Source organism: Pelophylax lessonae, assembly GCF_965119305.1.
Source record: "Pelophylax lessonae genome assembly, chromosome: 4".
NCBI lineage: Eukaryota > Metazoa > Chordata > Amphibia > Anura > Ranidae > Pelophylax > Pelophylax lessonae.
The window spans coordinates 268,987,223-269,007,779 of NC_138771.1; the positions used below are offsets into that span (position 1 = coordinate 268,987,223).

General features: G+C 44.3%; 1 protein-coding gene across 2 annotated transcripts in view; it reads left to right on the plus strand.

The window, feature by feature from the left end:
* Positions 1-20,557, plus strand: part of RASSF3 (Ras association domain family member 3) — a 295,912-nt gene that overhangs the window by 149,177 nt on the left and 126,178 nt on the right. For both annotated transcript variants that reach the window (XM_082254455.1, XM_082254456.1), the window contains exon 2: positions 4,241-4,365. In XM_082254455.1, coding sequence (XP_082110581.1) covers positions 4,241-4,365 — 125 coding nt within the window. The remainder of the gene's footprint in view (positions 1-4,240; positions 4,366-20,557) is intronic.

Sequence of the window (20,557 nt, forward strand, 5' to 3'; positions counted from 1 at the left end):
AGTCAGGAGGAATTAATCAAATGCTCATAGGTATCAGTCGTTTGGAAATTAAGCCAACATGCCCAAATACTCGTGAATTTGAAAAGGAGAATCACATGCAATATGGATCAGTTCCCCCATCTCTCCAATTTTATAGAGAAGGGTGAAGCATGTGGAGTGTGTCCCAGTGTATCAGAATATATAATTTTGCTTTGCTGACACTATGCATGGATAGTGATTTCAGTTAGAGAATGTCAGTGAGGTACCTCTCTAAATGTGCCACATCCCTAATAGATAAACCATGAACAATATTCCCCTTGGGGTGGGACTTTGAAGGCACTAAGTACTAAATAATATGAATAAAAATCAGTTTTATTTAAATTAGCATAAAAACACCAATGCTATATGGACATGGTTGTACATGGAATACATATACATTATCTCACAAAAGTGAGTACACCCCTCACATTTTTGTAAATATTTTATATCTTTTCATGTGACAAACCTGAACAAATAACACTTTGCTACAATGTAGAGTAGTGAGTGTACAGCTTGTATAACAGTGTAAATTTGTCAAAATTGGGCCCACTTAGCTATTTTACCTCCCCGGTGTCATGTGACTCATTAGTGTTACAAGGTCTCAGGTTCTTAATGAGGAGCAGGTGTGTTAAATTTGGTGTTATCGCTCTCACTCTCTCATACTGGTCACTGGAAGTTCAACATGGCTCCTCATGACAAAGAACTCTCTGAGGATCTAAAAAAAAGAATTGTTGCTTTACATTAAGATGGCCTAGACCAGTGTTTCTTAACTCCGGTCCTCAGGGCACACTAAGGGTCCTTTCACACGGCCGCTCCGCTGCTTTCCGTGTGTCCGCAAATCATCCTATTTTTTTGCGGATGATTTGCGGACATCAATGTAAGTGAATGGCACTGCGGATGTCAGCGGAATACCGTCCGCTGACACCCGATTTTCCTCCTGTCAGTTCTGTTCCGTTTTTACGAACGGAACAGAACCCTATTTTTCCTTCCGTGTAAAAAACGGAAAGGAAGGAAAATCGGATGTCAGCGGTGTCATCCGCTGACATCCGCAGTGCCATAGACATACATTATGTCCGCATATCATCCGCAAATGGATGGGATGATATGCGGGCACACGGAGCGGATGACAGAAATGTCATCCGCTCCGTGGAAAAAAAAAAAAAAAGTCCCGCAGCGGACCTTTCACACGGAGCGGCCGTGTGAAAGGAGCCTAACAGGCCAGGTTTGCAAGAAAACTGAAATACATCACAGGTGATATAATTTGCTGCTCAGTGATTGCAGTATTCTAGTCTGCATCTCCCCAAGGTAATACTAAAAATCTGGCCTGTTAGTGTGCCCTGAGGACCGGAGTTGAGAAACAGTGGCCTAGACTATGGGAAGATTGCCAAGACCCTGAAACTGAGCTGCAACATGGTGGACAAGACCATACAGCAGTTTAACAGGACAGGTTCCACTCAGAACAGGCCCTGCCATGGTTGACCAAAGAAGCTGAGTACACGTACTCGGCGTCATATCTAGAGATTGTCTTTGGGAAATTAGACGTAGGAGTGCTGCCAGCATTGCTGCCGAGATTGAAGGGGTGGGGGGTCAGCCTGTCAGTGCTCAGACCATACGCCACACATTGCATCAAATTGGTCTGCATGGCTGTCATCCCAGAAGGAAGCCTCTTCTAAAGATGATGTACAAGAAAGCCTGCAAACAAGCAGACTACTGGTTTACTGGAACCATGTCCTGTGGTCTGATGAGACCAAGATAAATTTATTTGGTTTAGATGGTGTCAAGCGTGTATGGCGGCAACCAGGTGAGGAGTACAAAGGCAAGTGTGTATTGCCTACAGTCAAACATGGTGGTGGGAGTGTCATAGTCATGGGTAGCATGAGTGCTGCCAGCACTGGGGAGCTATTGTCCATTGAGGGAACCATGAATGCCAATGTACTGTGACATACTGAAGCAGAGCATAATCCCCTCCGTTCGGAGACTGAGTCACAGGGCAGTATTCCAACATGATAACCACCCCAAACACACCTCCAAGACGACCACTGCCTTGCTAAAGAAGCTATGGGTAAAGGTTGATGGACTGGCCAAGCATGTCTCCAGACCTAAACCCTATTGAGCATCTGTGTGGCATCCTCAAACAGAAAGTGGAGGAGCACAAGGTCTCTAACATCCACCAGCTCCGTGATATCGTCATGGAGGAGTGGAAGAGGACTCCAGTGGCAACCTGTGAAGCTCTGGTGAACTCCATGCCCCAGAGGGTTAAGGCAGTGCTGGAAAATAATGGTGACCACAAAAATATTGACACTTTGGGCCCAATTTGGACATTTTGACTTGGGGTTGTACTCCCTTTGATTGCCAGCGGTTTAGACATTTATGGCTGTGTATTGAGTTATTTTGAGGGGACAGAAAATTTACACTGTTATACAAGCTGTACACTAACTACTTTACATTTTAGTAAAGTGTAATTTCTTCAGTGTTGTCGCGTGAAAAGATATAATAAAATATTTGTGAGGGGTGTACCCACTTTTGTGAGATACTGTACATATTACACCAATATTATTAGGCGAGAAAGGATTGACGTCCACCGACGTGTTTCGGGGCTTTCACACTCCTTCAGGGATGTGGTTGGCATCAACCTTCTAGATTCCTTTGGTGTATACAGCATTGCTATGTCAGCATTTAAAAACAAGATCTCAGGAGAGCTGCCACTTCGCCTAAGAACCATTGTGATTCTTGGCTGCTGAGGAAACCTCAGGAGAAACCGGTCAAATTATATGCTCACTAATACTAGAACCTGTCTGCCAGCACTCAGCAGCCAACAATCACACTGGTCGTGCTAAGTATTGCTTACTAACCATACCTACCTCACAGCCTTTTATATACATAGGATGCTAATCATATCCTTAGGTGAAGTGGCAGCTCTCCTGAGATCGTTTTTAAATGCTGACATGGCAATGCTGTATACACCAACGAAATCTATAAGGTTGATGCCAACCACACCCCTGAAGAAGGAGCTGTGAAAGCCCCGAAACGCCTCGGGAAGAGGACGTCAATCCTTTTTCGCCTATTAATATTGGTGTAATATGTATATGTATTCCATGTACAACCATGTCCATATAGCATTGGTGTTTTATGTTAATTTAAATAAAACTGAAGGCACTATATACTAAAAGTGAATAAGAATTAAAGACCCACCCCAAGGGGAATTTTGTTCATGGCTAGGGATTTGGGGTACGTTTTTAGGCAATCATGACGAATGATGCAGAAGAAAGTGCGCTGGAGTGTAATCCAGAGTATAAGTAGTAACCTGAAAAATACCAAATCTATTCTTGAGGATGTTCTATGTGCATATTGATTAACTGTTTGGTTCTGGGAACGCCAAAAGTCTACCAGGCCCAATTCCCTCACCAAAAGTGGTAATGAGGTAAGTGAGCATCCAGACTGATCAGCTATAGAGCTTTAGGTACAGATTCCTACTACATGGACAGCTGGCCATGCTCCTCCCCGCAGTTGCTAAGTAGACTTTCACTTGTATAGTATGTTATAAACTTTGCTGAACCTCTCTGCTAGTCCTTTTTTACAATAAAATTAAGATTTATTTTTCTTTTAACTACAAGCATGTTCAAATTTCTGCCCTTAGCCTAAATCTGTGCCCTTTGCCTGACACCATTTTGGACATTACGTTCTCGAAACTGTCCTCTCTACTCTTTAACTGAACTAATAATGCCCTCTTCACTCATAATCGCATACAATGGATGGTTTAAACATTTTTTTTTTCCTGTTGCACAGAAGCAATTTCAGTTTTACAAGTGTCAAGAAGCAGAGATCAAGAGCACGCTGTGTGTAATGAATCTATGTGGGTCTCTTCCGCTAAGGCTTGAAGGTCTTACTGCAGCTTGCCCCTCTCTCTATTTGTGCTATCCTTACCAGCAGCGAAGAAACATTAAACCATCAGCCCCAAATATTAACAAGTGTAGAAAATTGAATAAATTATGAAAAAATGGTCACTTCTAGCTGAAATCCCATCTCTTGATTTGTCACCCCTTAAGTAATCCAGAGTTTGCTTTTATATTTTTCGTCCATAATGGTTTTTCTCCAACATATTTTGTTATATTTCTACTGGATAACAGATTATTTAGGAATACCAAAAACGGGACTGAAACCTGACAAAATAATATTCATTACACCTGAATATTATACTCAAATGATTTTTATTTTCTTTCAGATTGTAAATACACATGCCATTCTCAGTGCCAAGGCCAGGTACAACTGAACTGTGAACCGAATGGGAAATTAATGGAATGTTCACCTGCGTACGACACATTGGACCACTCCAATAACAATGATAAGGTAAACTATATTATGTTTATCTGATGACTCTCTTATGTTATAAATATGTAACTTATTGGTCGCTTACTGCGTGTTTTGGAGAAAACATTGATTCTTCAGAATATTCATGTGTTGCTATATTTAGTTCAAGACATAAAGAAATTAGTACAGACTTATCTATGCCAAGTTCCTATACAAAAATTTTGGAAAGAAAAAACAAAACAAAAATACCAAGCACACAGGTGTATTTCATATATCAATTGAAGTAGCAAAGTGCCCTTTCTATGGTGTGATAAGCTCTCGTATGTTGATGTCCTACTTATCAAGTTTATGCACAACACACACACTGTTTTAGGATTCACAGAAGGATATTTTTTGTAATTTTCTTCCTTTTCTTTTGTCTATTTTTGATAAAATACTTAACCCCCTCCTAATCCCCAAATTATACAAAACCAACACACTGGGCATCCGGGATGGTATCCTGATGAATTTAGAGTCAGCAAATGTCTGGATAGGTGCGTCAAGACAAGGCAAGCCATACCCCCAAAAATGGAGACAGTTCTTAGAACTCTGACTTGCTGCTTACAGAAAACCGGATCGGTGTCACCACCAGTGCCAGAGTGTGGGATTATGGGCTTATCATTATTTTTTCCTATTGTTTTATTAAAAATGACAAAAGTGCACACTCCAGACGCATAAATAGAAGTGTTAATTTCGTCGACTAAAACCGACTAAACGTTTTCGTCGACTAAATTTAACACAATTTTAGTCGACTAAAATACGACTAAAACTAAAACAATTCAGATGACTAAAATACGACTAAAACTAAAATGGCATTTTAGTCATAAGACTATAACTAAAACTAAATAAAAAATTGACATAATCAAAAATTAACACTCCTCTGCTGGCCATTTCTATATCGGCAACACACTTCCATCCAGAGCATGTAATAATAGCACATTAAAGTTTAAACATGTATTGCACCACTGCATACGCATAAGTAAGGAGCATCTACTAAGCTGCTGAAAACTAAACAATTAAGAAAAAGGCTTTTCTTATATTTTTCCCTAATATTTAATGTTGGTAATATATTCAGGTAATATGTGCAATGACATTACAGCCAATGGAGTTTACAGCAGTGTTAATTTCGTCAACGAAAACATTTTCGTCACCGCTTTCGTCACCGGCATTTTTCAACTGACAAAAACGAGACGCAAAGTATAGCACATTTTCGTCAAATGACGACCACTATGACGAAAATCAAATCGGTTTTTGTTAACGAACGAAAACTAAATGAGAATGTGAGGCAGGGACGTTTACCCAACTTCCGGTTTTCACGGAGCCCTGCCTGTGTGGCGTCTGGCGTGGCGTGCCCCGTGAAGTCCAACGTGAGGAGTGGACTACTACAAGAGAGTCGACTCGAGACCAGTCACCTGACCTCAGCAGAGCACTGCAGCTGCAGCACTACAGCCAGACGCGCCAGGCCCGACTCACCACATGGCACTGGCACCACCACATCCAGAGCAGAGCACCCACTGTGAGTTAACAGCCAGGCCAGATATTACTGCCTCCCTGAGTCCCCTCAGACCACTCACCAGTCACCACTGGCATCCGATTCCGCCATCCATCCAGGACTGTGTGCATGCATATAGGCCGCTGAGGCCCGCCCGGCCCATCCTGTTCAACAACTTCAGTTCAGAGTCAGACCAGAGACCACCCTTAAACCTGAGACCCCCATCCAGCACTCTGAGCAGCACTGTGTGCACTCACTGCACTGACTGCAGGCAGCAGCATTACAGCTTTCCTCTCTGACCTGACCATGACCATTTAGATGACTAAAATGAGTTGTAGTCGACTAAAATGTAGGACGTTTTCGTCGACTAAAATGTACTGGAGTTTTAGTCGACTAAATACGACTAAAACTAAAACACTTGCAGAAGACTAAAATGGGACTAAAACTAAAATGCCATTTTAGTCCTAAGACTAAGACTAAAACTAAATTGAAATTTGTTGCCAAAATAACACTGATAAATAGTGATATATATACGTTGTCCCAGTGAAGAAAGCAAGTAAACTATTCAACTCCCCTAAAATGGAAAACGAAACGTGCCCACTTAAAGCGGAACTAAACCTACTGTCCTCTTGCAGCCAAAGATGGCACCATCTTAGCCTTTGCTTTGATCTGCAATTGTCATGGTGCTGCACATGACACTGCATGTGCATAGAAGAATGTAAAAAGTCTTCAGAATACATTGGTATGTTCAATCATTAAAAAAACAGTTGGGCCCCTTTCACTCAAGGTGGGCTCTGCCAGAAGTATGCTTGTTCAGCGAGGTATCTGTCCACTGATCCCCGCTGAGCAGGCAGATGACTAGTCGATGTCCACCTAAAAAACTGAGAGGCGGACCTGATGGGACCACTAGTGTGAAAGGGGCCTTATTGAACATTTTATTTTCTCTATCGCTCATTGACAGACGTAGTCTTCTTGATTCTCAAGAGCTGGGTTATGTTGTCTCCGCAGGAGTAGGACTAGGCAGAAAGACAAAACGTTCTGGCTCCACCTTAGGGGCAGTCCCTGAGGGTATATCCTCCCTCTCTCTGCTACAGGGAATCAGTTTTTTTCTGTCTAGTCAGGAGTAAGGACCTAAGTTCCTTGCTGGGATCTTTTGGTCCTGGCAAGACTTTTTTTCTTTAAGAAAAAGACATTTTTTAGGTAGTTTTCTCCAGTGTTTTTTCCTGTGAGATCTTCAAGCAAAAATGCCGGACTGGGCGACACTTGTGGTCACCCCAGCCGGCCTACGAGCGCGCGCAGACCATGGCATTGCGCTTGGTCGGCCGCGACATATTCAAGTAAGTATGCGGGGCCGGGCGACGGGCTGGATGTTGAGATCCAGTGGTCACCCCGGTTTCTGCCTACGAGCGCGTGCAGACCAGTGCGCTGGGTCGGCCGCGACGGAGTCCCAGCAAAGGGACTGACTTTGCGAGTTAAAAGTCTCGCTTGGACGCCAGGTACCAGAGAGTCGAGGCGTCCACAAACCCCCACCCCGGTGGAGAGGGTATTGTGAAGAGAGGGTGCCTGTCGGTTCGGTATGGTGAGTAAACGTTCCCTTTTTTCCTCATTATGAGGCAGTATATATTATGGGCCCCTCCATATATGGTCAGTATATATCTGATACTTACAAGTCCCCCTTGTAATACAGCATGTGTTTGTGGGAAGTGGACTTGGTTCAAGAGCTAACACTCTACCCAGCAGACTGTAACATTACAGCAGACATAGGAGGTATAATCCTACCTTATGTGCAGTATATCTCTGTAGATCCATATGTCACCTCGTAGCAGAGTGCAGGTGGATGTGCTGGGAAGACGATATCGGCGGTCCGCCGCCATTTTGCCGTAGACCGAATGCATGTATGTCCTCAGGTCACGCCGGCCGCCATGTTTTTGGAGTCTTATGTCTCTTCTATGGGGGCGGCCATGTTTTGTGAGCCCAGCTACCTCGTGGAGGGCTGGGAACGCCGGAAGGCGTACACAGGGGGCGGAGCCACGCCTTCTGCCCGGGAAAAAGCAAACAGCTCCTTCCAGTCTGTGTAAGACAGACGCTGACTGCAGTTTGTTGGAAACTGCACTGCATCGGTTGGTGAGCCTTGGGGGTCCCTCTCTCTCTCTCTCCGGGATCGAGAAGCAGGTACTCTGAGGGGCGCTATTGCGCTAGGGGGAGACACACAAAAAAAAAAAAAAAAAAAAAAAAGAAAAAGTTTTTTTGTTTTGCTGGCAAAGGTGTCCTGTATTAACATGGACCCTGCCACTCATGTATCTCCTCCGGATCCCCTCGAGGGGTCTGCGGGATCCTCCAGCACCCCATTGACAATTGAATCTTTGTCAGCTATTATGGAAACTTTTGTGTCCCGGGTGGAAGTGGCTTGTCAGGGACAGGGCGCAAGAAAGCGACCCCCGCCTAACCCCTTATTATCTGAAACCTCGGATTCAGACTCTGAGCCTATTTCTGCAGTTGCAGGTACTTCATCTGGTATTGGTGTCTCGGGTCCTGTCTCTTCAGACAGTGAGGAGGATGTTTCGGCATCCGCCATAGCCCGAGAGGAAGCGTTGGTAAACGCACTCATTGTATCTGTTTCAAGAGACTTTAAGGTTACAGGGTATTCCATCAGAAATAGCTGAAACTGAGGTGGCGAAGGTTTTTCCATTGCCCAAATGTTTTGGCAATCCAATCGAAGAAGAATGGCGTCTGCCAAAACGCACTGTTACTATTTCTAAACGCATTGACAGGCGTTATCCGTTTGAGGAAACCCTTATTAAGAAATGGACAGAACCACCTGTGGTGGATTCACCAATTGCTAGATTGAATAAAGCCACGGTTATTCCTTTAGAAGACGCTCCGTCTTTTAAAGATCCAGTGGATCGCAAGATAGAAGCTATGTCTCGCACCATGTTTTCCTTGATTGGATCAGCTTTCAGACCTATAATAGCTATTGGTCTGGTTTCGCAGGCTGTAACTGAATGGACCAAGTGGTTACGCCGGGACTTAGAAGAGGTCCCTCAGGCGGTATCAGATTTGTTGGAACAAATGATACAGGGGTTACAGTTTGTGTGTGATGCGGCGTTAGACGCCACTCCATTAATGGCGCGAGCATCAGTCTCAGCAGTGGTTCTCAGGCGTACACTGTGGCTAAAAGGTTGGTTAGCCGACCAAGGTTCCAAAAAAGCATTGGCTAATATCCCCTTTTCAGGAGAGCGTCTATTTGGAGCCAACTTAGATGAGATCATTAAGGATCTCACCGGTGGAAAGAGCACCTTTTTACCGCAAAATTTTAAAGGTAGAGGAACTCGTCAAAGACGAGGGCCTTCTTTTTCTGCTCACAAGAGGTTTTTTTCGTCCAGCGGGTGAAAAAACTAAGTCCTCCAAAGCTCCTGCAGGAGGCGTCAGGGGTCGTTGGTCGGGCAAGCAAAAGCCCGCCCCCTCCAGACCTGAAGATAAACCATCCAAAGCCTGAAGGTGCGCCCCCACCCATAACTGGGGTGGGGGGACGTCTTCGCCGGTTCCCGGATCCATGGCTTTCCAGAATCCCGGACAAATGGGTTTGCGAAGTCATAAGGTCAGGGTACAAGATCGAGTTTCGATCTCTCCCACCGGCGCGATTCTTCCCTTCCAATATCCGACTATCCTCAGATCGTTTAGAAGATCTGCGGAGAGCAGTCACAGATCTACTACAACAAGGAGTGGTAGTCCACGTTCCTTGGACAGAACGGTTTCAAGGGTTTTATTCAAACCTGTTTACAATACCCAGGAAAGAGGGCAAAGTGCGTCCAATTCTGGACTTAAGAGCATTCAATTCTTTCGTCAACATAAGAAGATTCAGAATGGAGTCCATTCGCACGGTAGCAGCCTTCCTGCATCCAGGGGATGTCCTAGCGTCCATAGACATCAAGGACGCCTATCTTCACATTCCCATTTTCGCAGGACATCAGCGGTTTCTACGCTTTTCCGTAGAGGAGAACCACTATCAGTTTGTGGCGTTACCTTTCGGTCTCGCCACGGCTCCGCGGGTCTTCACGAAGGTGTTGGCCCCAATGTTGGCACTTCTGCGCCAAAGAGGTATATCGATTCTAGGTTACCTAGACGATCTTCTGCTTCATGCAGAGTCTCCTCAGACCTTGCTACAAAACATAGAAATTACTATGATTTCTTTACAGGAATTCGGGTGGCTGGTGAACCAGCAAAAGTCATTTCTGGTTCCCACCCAGAGGCTCGAATATCTGGGTCTAATTCTAGACACAGTCAGGACAAGAGTTTTCCTTCCGGTAGGGAAACTCCGAAAGATTCAATCAGCAGTCCAGTTGTTACTGTCCAACAGCTGGTCTTCCCTTCGGACTTGCATGAGGGTTCTGGGGTTGATGGTGGCTTCATTCGAAGCAGTCCCATTTGCCCAGTCCCATACCCAAATTCTTCAGCAAGAGATTCTTCTCAGATGGAATCGGAATCCGTAATCCCTGGACAATCAGATACGATTGAGCAAACAGACCAGAGAGTCTCTGGTTTGGTGGCTTCGGTCTCCAATGCTCAGCCAGGGAAAGTCATTTCTGCCAATATATTGGACGATAGTGACCACGGATGCCAGTCTATCTGGATGGGGAGGAATTCTCGGTCAGTTATCTGTCCAGGGACTTTGGTCCCCGGAAGAATCCAGGTTACCGATAAATGTATTGGAACTGAGAGCGATCAGACTTTGTCTGATTCACTGGACCGAGCAGCTCCAGGGCAGCCCGGTTCGGATCCAGTCGGACAATGCCACGGCCGTGGCTTATGTCAATCACCAGGGGGGCACCAAGAGTGTCCGAGCGGCCAAAGAAGTGGCTTGCATTCTTCGCTGGGCGGAACGATTTGTTCCAGCAATCTCTGCGGTATTCATTCCGGGGGTGGAGAATTGGCAGGCAGATTATCTCAGCCGTCAGACCCTGGATCAGGGGGAATGGTCCCTCCATCCAGACGTTTTCCACCAGTTGTGCCTACAATGGGGCACCCCGGATGTGGATCTGTTGGCATCACGATTCAACAGGAAAGTTCAGAGATTCGTGGCTCGCTCCCGCGATCCTCTAGCAGAAACCGCAGACGCACTGATCGCCCCGTGGGGGCAATACCAGCTAATATATGCCTTCCCTCCTCTCGCGTTACTGCCAAGACTTCTTCGCAGAATAGAGGAGGAAGGAATCCCAGTAATCCTGGTAGCTCCGGACTGGCCTCGTCGAGCTTGGTACGCCGACATGGTCAGACTGGTGGCGGACGTCCCGTGGAGACTTCCTCTCAGGGAGGATCTACTGTCTCAGGGACCGATCTCCCATCCTGCTTTACGATCGCTGGCTTTAACGGCCTGGCTATTGAGACCCAGGTGATGAAGGACAAAGGTTTGTCAGCTTCAGTTATTCCTACTCTAGTTGAAGCAAGGAAAGCGACTTCCAGAAAGATTTATCATCGCACATGGAAGTCCTACATTGCATGGTGTGAACCTTTGGGGTTCCGTCCTCGGTCTTATTCGATTAGTCGAATATTGGCTTTTCTGCAACAAGGGGTTGAGCAGAAACTGGCCTTGAGTACCATCAAGGGTCAGGTCTCAGCATTAGCCATCTTCTTTCAGAAGCCTTTGGCTACTCATTCCTTGGTGCGGAACTTCATCCAGGGGGTGCGACATCTGGCTCCGCCAGTGCACGCGCCGTTACCCCCCTGGGATCTTAATTTAGTGTTGTCGGTTCTTCAGAAACCTCCCTTTGAAGATATTAGGGAGATTCCTCTACCCACGTTGTCCCAGAAGGTGGCCTTCTTGGTGGCTATTACTTCTGCACGCAGGGTGTCAGAACTGGCCGCATTATCTTGTCGTTCACCATATCTGGTGGTTCATAGAGATAAGGTGGTTCTTCGTCCGAATCCATCCTTCCTACCAAAAGTGGTTTCAGAATTTCATCTGAATGAAGAAATTGTATTACCTTCCCTGTGCCCTAAGCCCAGTCATCCTCGGGAGTTTGCTTTACACTCCTTGGATGTGGTCCGGGCAATCAGGGTATACTTGAAAACGACAGACTCGTTTCGCAAGACGGATTCACTTTTTGTGATCCCAGATGGACCCAAAAAGGGGTTGCCTGCATCTGCCGCGACCATTTCCAGATGGATCAGACAGACGGTAGTGCAGGCTTATTCTATTAAGGGTCGGGAGCCCCCGTTCCCTGTTAAGGCGCACTCCACTCGGGCACTTAGTGCGTCATGGGCCTTTCGCCATCAGGCGTCAGTGGTCCAGGTGTGCAAGGCGGCTACCTGGTCGTCAGTGCATACCTTTTCTAAACATTATAAAGTTGATGTAATGGCATCGTCTGATGCCTCGTTTGGCCGCAAGGTTTTGCAGGCCGCAATTTGAGGAGACCAGTGGTCTACCTCGAGGGTTTTTTCCGTTGGAAAATTTTTCTTTAGTCTCATTCTTTGTTTATAATGAGCCTTTAAAACTTCTAGTTTGGCACCAGTTGGGCCTTCTAGATTGGATTTGATTTTGTCAATCCCACCCCTCATTTGTGTCACTGCTTCTGGATGTCCCAGCTCTTGAGAATCAAGAAGACTACGTCTGTCAATGAGCGATAGAGAAAAATGGATTTTTGTAAGAACTTACCGTAAAATCCTTTTCTCTTAAGCTCATTGACAGACGTAGTACCCGCCCCTCTATCATTGAGTTGGGTTGGGTTAAATTCTCTGTACTGCTTTAAACAGAACTGATTCCCTGTAGCAGAGAGAGGGAGGATATACCCTCAGGGACTGCCCCTAAGGTGGAGCCAGAACGTTTTGTCTTTCTGCCTAGTCCTACTCCTGCGGAGACAACATAACCCAGCTCTTGAGAATCAAGAAGACTACGTCTGTCAATGAGCTTAAGAGAAAAGGATTTTACGGTAAGTTCTTACAAAAATCCATTTTTCCTTTTTTTTTTTAATGGGTAACCATTAGTTTGATAGGTTTGGTTCCAATTAATGATAGAATCATATCACTGCACGTATTTTCTATCATCCGTGGGGGGGCACATAGAAAACTTAAGGACAGCCTATTTTGAGGCTAAAACCCCTCCCACCTCAAACCTGCTTGATTAATTTAGTATCTTGGTGTTCTCTCTGACACTGCTCTCCTGTTTTCAGTTATCACTGGACTCTTCCCACTTGATGCTGTGCCACCTGCAGCATCAAGTGGGCACACAATCTTAGCTGCTGTTTAACCCCCTAGTTCACCTCTGGCTCGGGTATGTGAGTATTCACTGGGGATTTGGCTACCTCTCTTTTTTTGTCTTGTATGAATGCAACCATTTTGCTGTTAACATGTCTTAGGCTAAACAGGAGAGAAGACGTCTTGTGGCTATAGGCGCATATTTTAGCCAATATTTAATGTGCAAAGTTGAGCTTGGTACAGTGAAAGATCATGCCTTTTTCACTTCTACAAATCTTAGCCGTAACCACCTGCATAGATGGCTACCTCAAAAATCTCCCTGAGGAAGACACGTGACCCTGTGTCGACACGCGTAGGGGAGGGGCAAGGTTGGTGAAGGCAGTCATACTCATACGAGGCATAGGAGTCTGATCATTCAAACGGTTGTGCGGCTTTGGAAACCTTTTGATTTTAACATTTGCCGGACATAGTTTGGTGTGCTGGAACCACTTTAAATAATTGAGTACTCAATTACATTAATAAAGGCATTTTTTTTAAAAAATGGTGTAAGCACTATTTGGAGCTCTTTCATTTTATGTCATCACATCTGACCGGGAGAAAGGCATATGTGTGAGCAGAGCATCTGTGAGATCTACATCGTACTAATTGAACCCAGGGTGGTTCACAGGCATATTCTGACCTAGCTTAATTGTGGGGTCACATCTTATGAGGTGAGCCTTCAATCCGGAGGGGGGCGCACAAGTGAGGTGGCAGATCACTTTTTGCTATTGGAGCACCGGATTGGATTAAGGACATTAATCACGATTATATCGAAATTATCACTGCATATGGGAATTTATGAACTATGGATTACACTATACCTATATTGCATGTTTAAAACATTTAATATAAGACACTGTCCACAATAAGTTTTGTTACATTTTTTGTTGTTTATGTCTACACATAAATGGGAATGAAGCGCGACACTTATATGGTTTGAATTTGAACTAGCACTTTTATGGCAGTGTGATCAGTGACTGCAGCTGGCTCCACAACATATTATCAAATTTGTTGTGGTGGACACGCAGGGTAGCTCGTGAGATTTTCTTTGCATAGGTGGCTATATCTACCCACTCTTTTCTTCTTCCTTCTCCTGTCTCTTCTGCAACTGTCTACTCCGTCTGACATAAACTGACATTTCACTGCCTGTTTTGTAAGTGGTATCAGACACAAAGATGCCTAATACTTCTGATTCTGCCAAGGATCCCCAGGGGATTAATTGATGGATGCAAAGTCCCTTCCTGAATTTTTTTTTTTTTTTATAATTCTTTATTTAAGGTTTTTGACAAAATACAATCAAGAAATACAAACACTGACTTTTAAACAGCAATTTTCACCAAACCAGAAAAAAACTGTTTCTTCTCTAAAGGAGGTTAAGCATTCTGCTTTTATAGTGGAAAAATCCACCATATCTTTGGTTACCACAGTGTCTGGGCTCCGTTCTCATAAACCTAAACCTTCTACTATAGGCTTTTCTCATTATCTTCTACATAATGATTTTATTTATAAAGAGCAATGTCTTAATCCATCTAGTCTTTGGTGACATCTGTCCTTCAACCTTGCTCACTATTACTTACAGTATTTTCCAAACTCTAGCTGACTGGTCTACATCGCACTCAATTTATTGATTGCATAGGCCGGATGACCCTTATGTTGACTTTGTGCAGCATGGTGCTGGATGCTAGCAATGTTTTGTCTCTGGTATTTCTTTCTTCTGCTCAGATCCACAGAGTAATCTGGCTTTAAATTGGAGTTCCACCCTGAAAAACATTTTGTAGATAAAAATACTCCAGGACAGTCAGGGCTAGTGCATTTCAGCAACGATAGCCTCTGAACTGTCCCCTGCTTCACTTACCTTTTAGAAGAAATACTTACCTTGAAAATGTCTTGTCCAGCGCTGCCATCTCAGGTGTGGGCAACTGAAGCCAGAGCGTCCTCTTCGGTGATATCGGAATGCCCTGCACCAGTCCTGCTCGTCACTTCCGGTGCAGGCGCGTCATCCCTGCACAGCTTCTGGGCAAGCCCAGAAGCTGTTTAGCAGGAAATGACGCTCCTGCATTGGAAATGACGAGCATGGCCGGTGCAGGCGCATTGACTCCTGGGAGCGATGACGCTCATCTCCCAGGAGTCAATGCAAGCAGGAAGAGATGGCGAGGGCCGTAGCCGCAGAGGGTGGAAGAGGAAGGAAGGTAAGTATATTTCCTTTAAAAATAAGGTAAGTAAATAAAATAAAAAATTTAAATTATCCAATTCTTTTTCAGGTAAAAAAAAGCAAGCGGATGGTGCAAAGTTGTTTTTGAGGCCGAAACTCCACTTTAAGTACTGAGAATTTAAGTACTGTAAGAATTCTTTGTTATGACTTTAATGGGAAACTGTTGTTTCGGCTCTTTGCTTGACAAAATTGTTAAAGTGATTGGTGGGTAAGAGCACACCTCAGTTACACAATTTAAGTATCAACGCCACAGGTAGACGCATTTAATCATTTATTTTATTCCTCCAAATTCATGTTCGAGTTCCCAGATCCTAAAGTTGTCGTCCACTGTTCTGGGCTCAGGGAATTCTTAGAGTCCTTGGCAGACCAAGAGCTCAGAACCTGCAGATAGATCCACCTCAGCATAAAGGTCCACTCCAAACAGCTTCATCAGAGGTCGGAAATGGGGATCTGGCAGAGATTTGGAAATCTCCCATAGCTGATGCATGTGTGTGGGAGGCTGTATCCAAAAGTTACAAAATAGAGTTTTGTTCTCCTTGATTTTTGACTTGGCGTCTACCTGTGTCTCAGCAAGGTCTGACTGAACTTATTTCAGCCATTCAGGGATTACTCAACCAGAGAGTTATTCTGGTTTCACATGCCAACTGATTTCATTGTTTGTATTCAAATTATTTTTAAAGATTGAGAGGCATTTCCTCATCACCAATTATGGGTATTCTTCATGTCAGAGACATTCCACTCATTGGATATCTGGATGATCTGCTGCCACATGAACAGATCTCCCTAGTCTTGGACTGCAAGAGACCTTTTGAAAACTTAGGATGGATCCTGAATTCTGTGAAGTCCTCTTTGATTGGGTCACATCCTTTTGAGTACTTTGGCTTTTTCCTGGATACTCTTTCAAGCTAAGGTCTTCCTACTGAAATTGATGGTATCTACCTTTTTGAAGCGGTTCCATTTTCTCAAATCCACTTTAGAACCTTGCAACGGAACATCACACAGTGTAGGACAATTTCATTCTTTCTCTGGACTTAATGTTGGGTTACTGTCAGGGCACCATATAGGGTGCTCAAAGTATTCTACACAGCCGCTGGAATGCGCAGGAGTGCCTTGGTGCAAACATGCACACTAGCGCATGGGTGCGCCTATGGATGCACGCCAGAATGCAGTTATGCATGCCCCTAATGTAGTATGACACCCAGTGGCCTTTATAAGGAGGACAGTCAGTGGCTGAAGTTGCTGATTGATCTTCAGCTTCCTACCGTGTTCCTGTGATCCCTTGCTCCTGTGATTCCCTGCTACCGACCCGGCTTGTTCTTGACTGGTTTCCTTCCTGATAATTCAGGTTAATTATATTTCTGTACACAATTTCATCTGCATAGGATAATGTAATCAGGCACCTGACCTGGTGCTGTAATCTGATCAGGAGGGGGATGTTCTCCTGTGTTGTAAATATTGTGTGTGAGTTTGTTCAATAAATGTTCCAGATCTATACAAGCTAAGTTCTGGCTAGTTTTGTATGGGGCGCTGTAATATCGGATATCTATGTTTATGACTGAAGGAAGCAGTATTCTGATGGAAGCACACAAGCGCATTGTAGGGTCGCGATCCTGTTAGAGTCAGACTCCTTTTTCACCTTCAGGGGACTCTGGAACTTAGCTGAAAAGGAAGCCCTCTCTCCATTGGCCTACCTACAGCAACTGGTACGTGATTTACATGCTTGAACCAATATGTCTCAGTTTTGGTGGCCTCTGTCAGCAGCATTGTTGGAGGGCAAAATTCGTCTTCCTTTTACAATGGAAGATTATCCGAGTGGACGCTAGCTTTCTGTATTGAGGTGGAGCTCTGGACCATCTGTCAGTTTAGCTCTGTTGGTCTCTGGAGGAATGAAAATCTCCAAATAACATCATGGAGTTTTGAGAGTAGTTTATGGTTACTTCACTTGACCTCCCTTCTGACTGGTCATCTGGTAAAAGTTCAGTAATTCAATTGGACTATGCCAAACCAGTGGCTTACTTGAATAATCAGAGAGGCATTAGAAGTGTTGGGGCAAAAGAGGTAGAATCTATACTGTCCTGCATGGAGCTTCATGTTTCAACAATCTCTGCAGTTTCAATTCCTAAAGTGGAGAACTTGCAGGCCGATTTTCTCAGCAGGAAATTTCTGCATCTGGGTGAATAATATCTCCACCAGGAGGTATTCTGGAGGAACTGTTAGCTTCTGAGTTCAACAATAAGCCAAGCAGATTTGTCTCAAGAATACAGGATCCAACAGCGAATGCCCTGGTAGTGCCATGGAATCTGTATACCCAGTTTATGGGCTTTCCTCCACCTACGCTTTTTTACTTTGTCTGCTTCAAAGGATCAAAGGCGTTCTTGTAGCTCCAGATTGGTCTCAGAAAGTGTGGTACCTCAACCTAATTCGTATTTTAGCCGACCCTTCCTGGCCTGTTCCAGATTGTTCAGGTATCCCAATGACCAAGCTTCCACCCTAGGTGGAGATTGCTGGCTTTGACTGCCAATGATGACTGTCAATAATTACTAAGAGGGGGTCGTCAAGTTGTTGAAGTGATCCCAGTTCAGCTTGTTACCAATTGCCGTTTCTTGAAGAGCTCCATTGGGGTGGATCTACATGTAGGAATACAGGCCATAAATTACCTCTCTATAACTTGAGGGTCATGGAGTTCCAGTAAACCTTGTGAAAATCATTTGTGGTGAAGGTTTTCACTGGAGTGGGATGCACATCTGTATGCATGTTGGTGTTTTATCTGTAACTATTGAGCACAGCACATTTTTGCTATTGATCATTTTGGTTTTGGGTTTAAAAAACACTTTCAGTTTAACCACTTCCATACCATTGGATGTCATATGATGTCCTGGGCTTTGACTAGTGGGGATATCTGACTGATGCCTGCAGCTGCAGGCATTATTCAAATGTCATTTTTTTTTAGTCAGCGATTCTCTTCACTATAAGAACAATCTTAGCGGATGTTGTTGTTGATTGTTCTTAAAGGCGACGGGACGCCCCCGCCCCTCCCGCCGCCCTCCAGTGCTTCTACCGGCTTACCCGTGCGATCTGGGAGCCAGAGAAGGAATCCACCATCGCCGGAAGTACACCATAGAGAACACCAGATGGTCCCCGGCAGTCTCTATGACTCTCGGAGGCCCGGGCGCGACGTTATGACATCACACCTGGCCTGGCAGTTGTGAACACTGCCGTGATCTCGGCTGGACAGCCGAGATCGTTTTTTGTATTTTTTTTTTTTTATCTCAGGCTTTCCAGCCTGTAGGAGAGATCTTATTTTCCCCAGATCTCTCCATAAAGAGGACATGTCATGCACTATTCCTATTGCAAGGGGTGTTTACATTCCTTGTAATAGGCATAAAAGTGATCCGAAAAAAAAATGAAAGGGAAAGTGTAACAATAAAAATAAAATAAACAATAAAAAAAAGTTGAAGTGCCCTGTCCCTGTGTGCTTGCACGCAAAAGTGAACACATATGTACGTCGCCCCCACATATGTAAACGGCATTCAATTCACACATGTGCGGTATCACCGTGAACGTTAGAGTGAAAGCAACAATTCTAGCCCAAGACCTCCTTTGTAACTCCAAACAGGTAACCTGTATACATTTTTAAAGCATCGCTTATGGAGATTTTTAAATACCAAAGTTTGGCGCCATTCCAGGAGTGTGCGCAATTTTAGCGTGACATGTTGGGTATTTACTTGGGGTAACATCATCTTTCACATTATACAAAGAAATTGGGCTAATTTTAGTGTTTTGTTTTTTTTTTAAATTCATGAAACTGTTTTTTTTTTTCCAAAAAAATTGCTACGCAAATACTGTGTGACATAAAAAGTTGCAATGACCGCCACTTTTATTCCCTAGGGTCTCTGCTAAAAAATATATATAATGTTTGGGGGGTTCTGAGTAGTTTTCTAACAAAAAAATGATGATTTTTACATGTAGGTTTTACATGTAGGAGCGGAGTGCCAGAATTGGCCTAGTATGGACGTAGTTAAGATGCTTGTTTGTCCACTGTCTTGTTTAATGTAGAGATTTGTAGTCTCCCTCTTGCAGTGGAGCCTAATTGCACAATGTTCATAGAAACAAGGTATTTAAACATTAACACACAGTGATACATTTTGAACCAATCTGATGTCCTACATACCTAAAAAATGTACAGTGAAACAACTGTTATAAGAGAACTGAAAGGAATTTAGTTATCACAGCCCTGTACTCTAGCAAAGTCCTGGTCAGTGCCATGAGGACTAAAACTGCTAACCAGACAAAGCGTGTCCATGGCAGAATGCTTTGGAAATGTGTACTGAAAAACCATTACCACATTAAAGGGTTTTAAAACCATTCCAGCTTTTCATTAGTTGTATTTTAATCTCTTTTAGTCTTCTTGACTTTAAGTCTGACATATATTGTATATGACAGTGCTTCCCAGGTCCCTCTCCCTTTAACTATACTTTATAGACAATAAGATACATGTGTGTGATGCAACCAGTTTCTTAGGGGAAGAACCCATACAAAATGCTCCAGCTGGGTCATATATCATTAGACTTTTATAAGCGTAGTACCCTTTATTATTTCTATTGCTGAAAAGCAACATAGCACACATATTGCCTTAGATGTCAGTAGTGAGAGAAGATGAGTGACAACTGATATTAGACACCCAAGTAGCTGAAAAGTTGTATCAAAGTGCCAATTTATTCACCATGCTCAGATGCAGGGGCAGGCCCATCCTTTTCCCTCAACTCCCTGGCTCCTGGCCCAGAGAGTATACATGTCTCAGCTTCCCTCCCTCAGCAGCTCAGGGAGGTCACACCTAATAAGAAAGTAGGAGCTATAGAGTGATCTGCAGCCAAGTGAGAAGCCCTCCACTGACCGAAAAGGCATGTGGTCAGCTGGGTCCGAGTCTGACACACAGCTTCTCCAAAAGCCCCAGCTACTGTGGGGAGCCCATCCCTGATTGCCACCAGAGTACTCCAGGTCGAGTGGGTGGCCCTTTGTTTTTGGATACCCCCCCCCCCCCATAGCTGTTTGCTTGAGTTACCAGAGCTACCCTGGAGTTCACTCAAAGAGACACTGTTGGGTATAAGCGCAAGTAGGTCTATTCTGTACTATCTACTAAAGTTGTGATTCTCAACTTTACTTCCTGTTATAGAATCCCATGGAGACTATACTATACAACCACATGGCACCGTGCTTGAGTCACAGAGACATTGCTCAAACAGTTTGTTTGTGCAGCT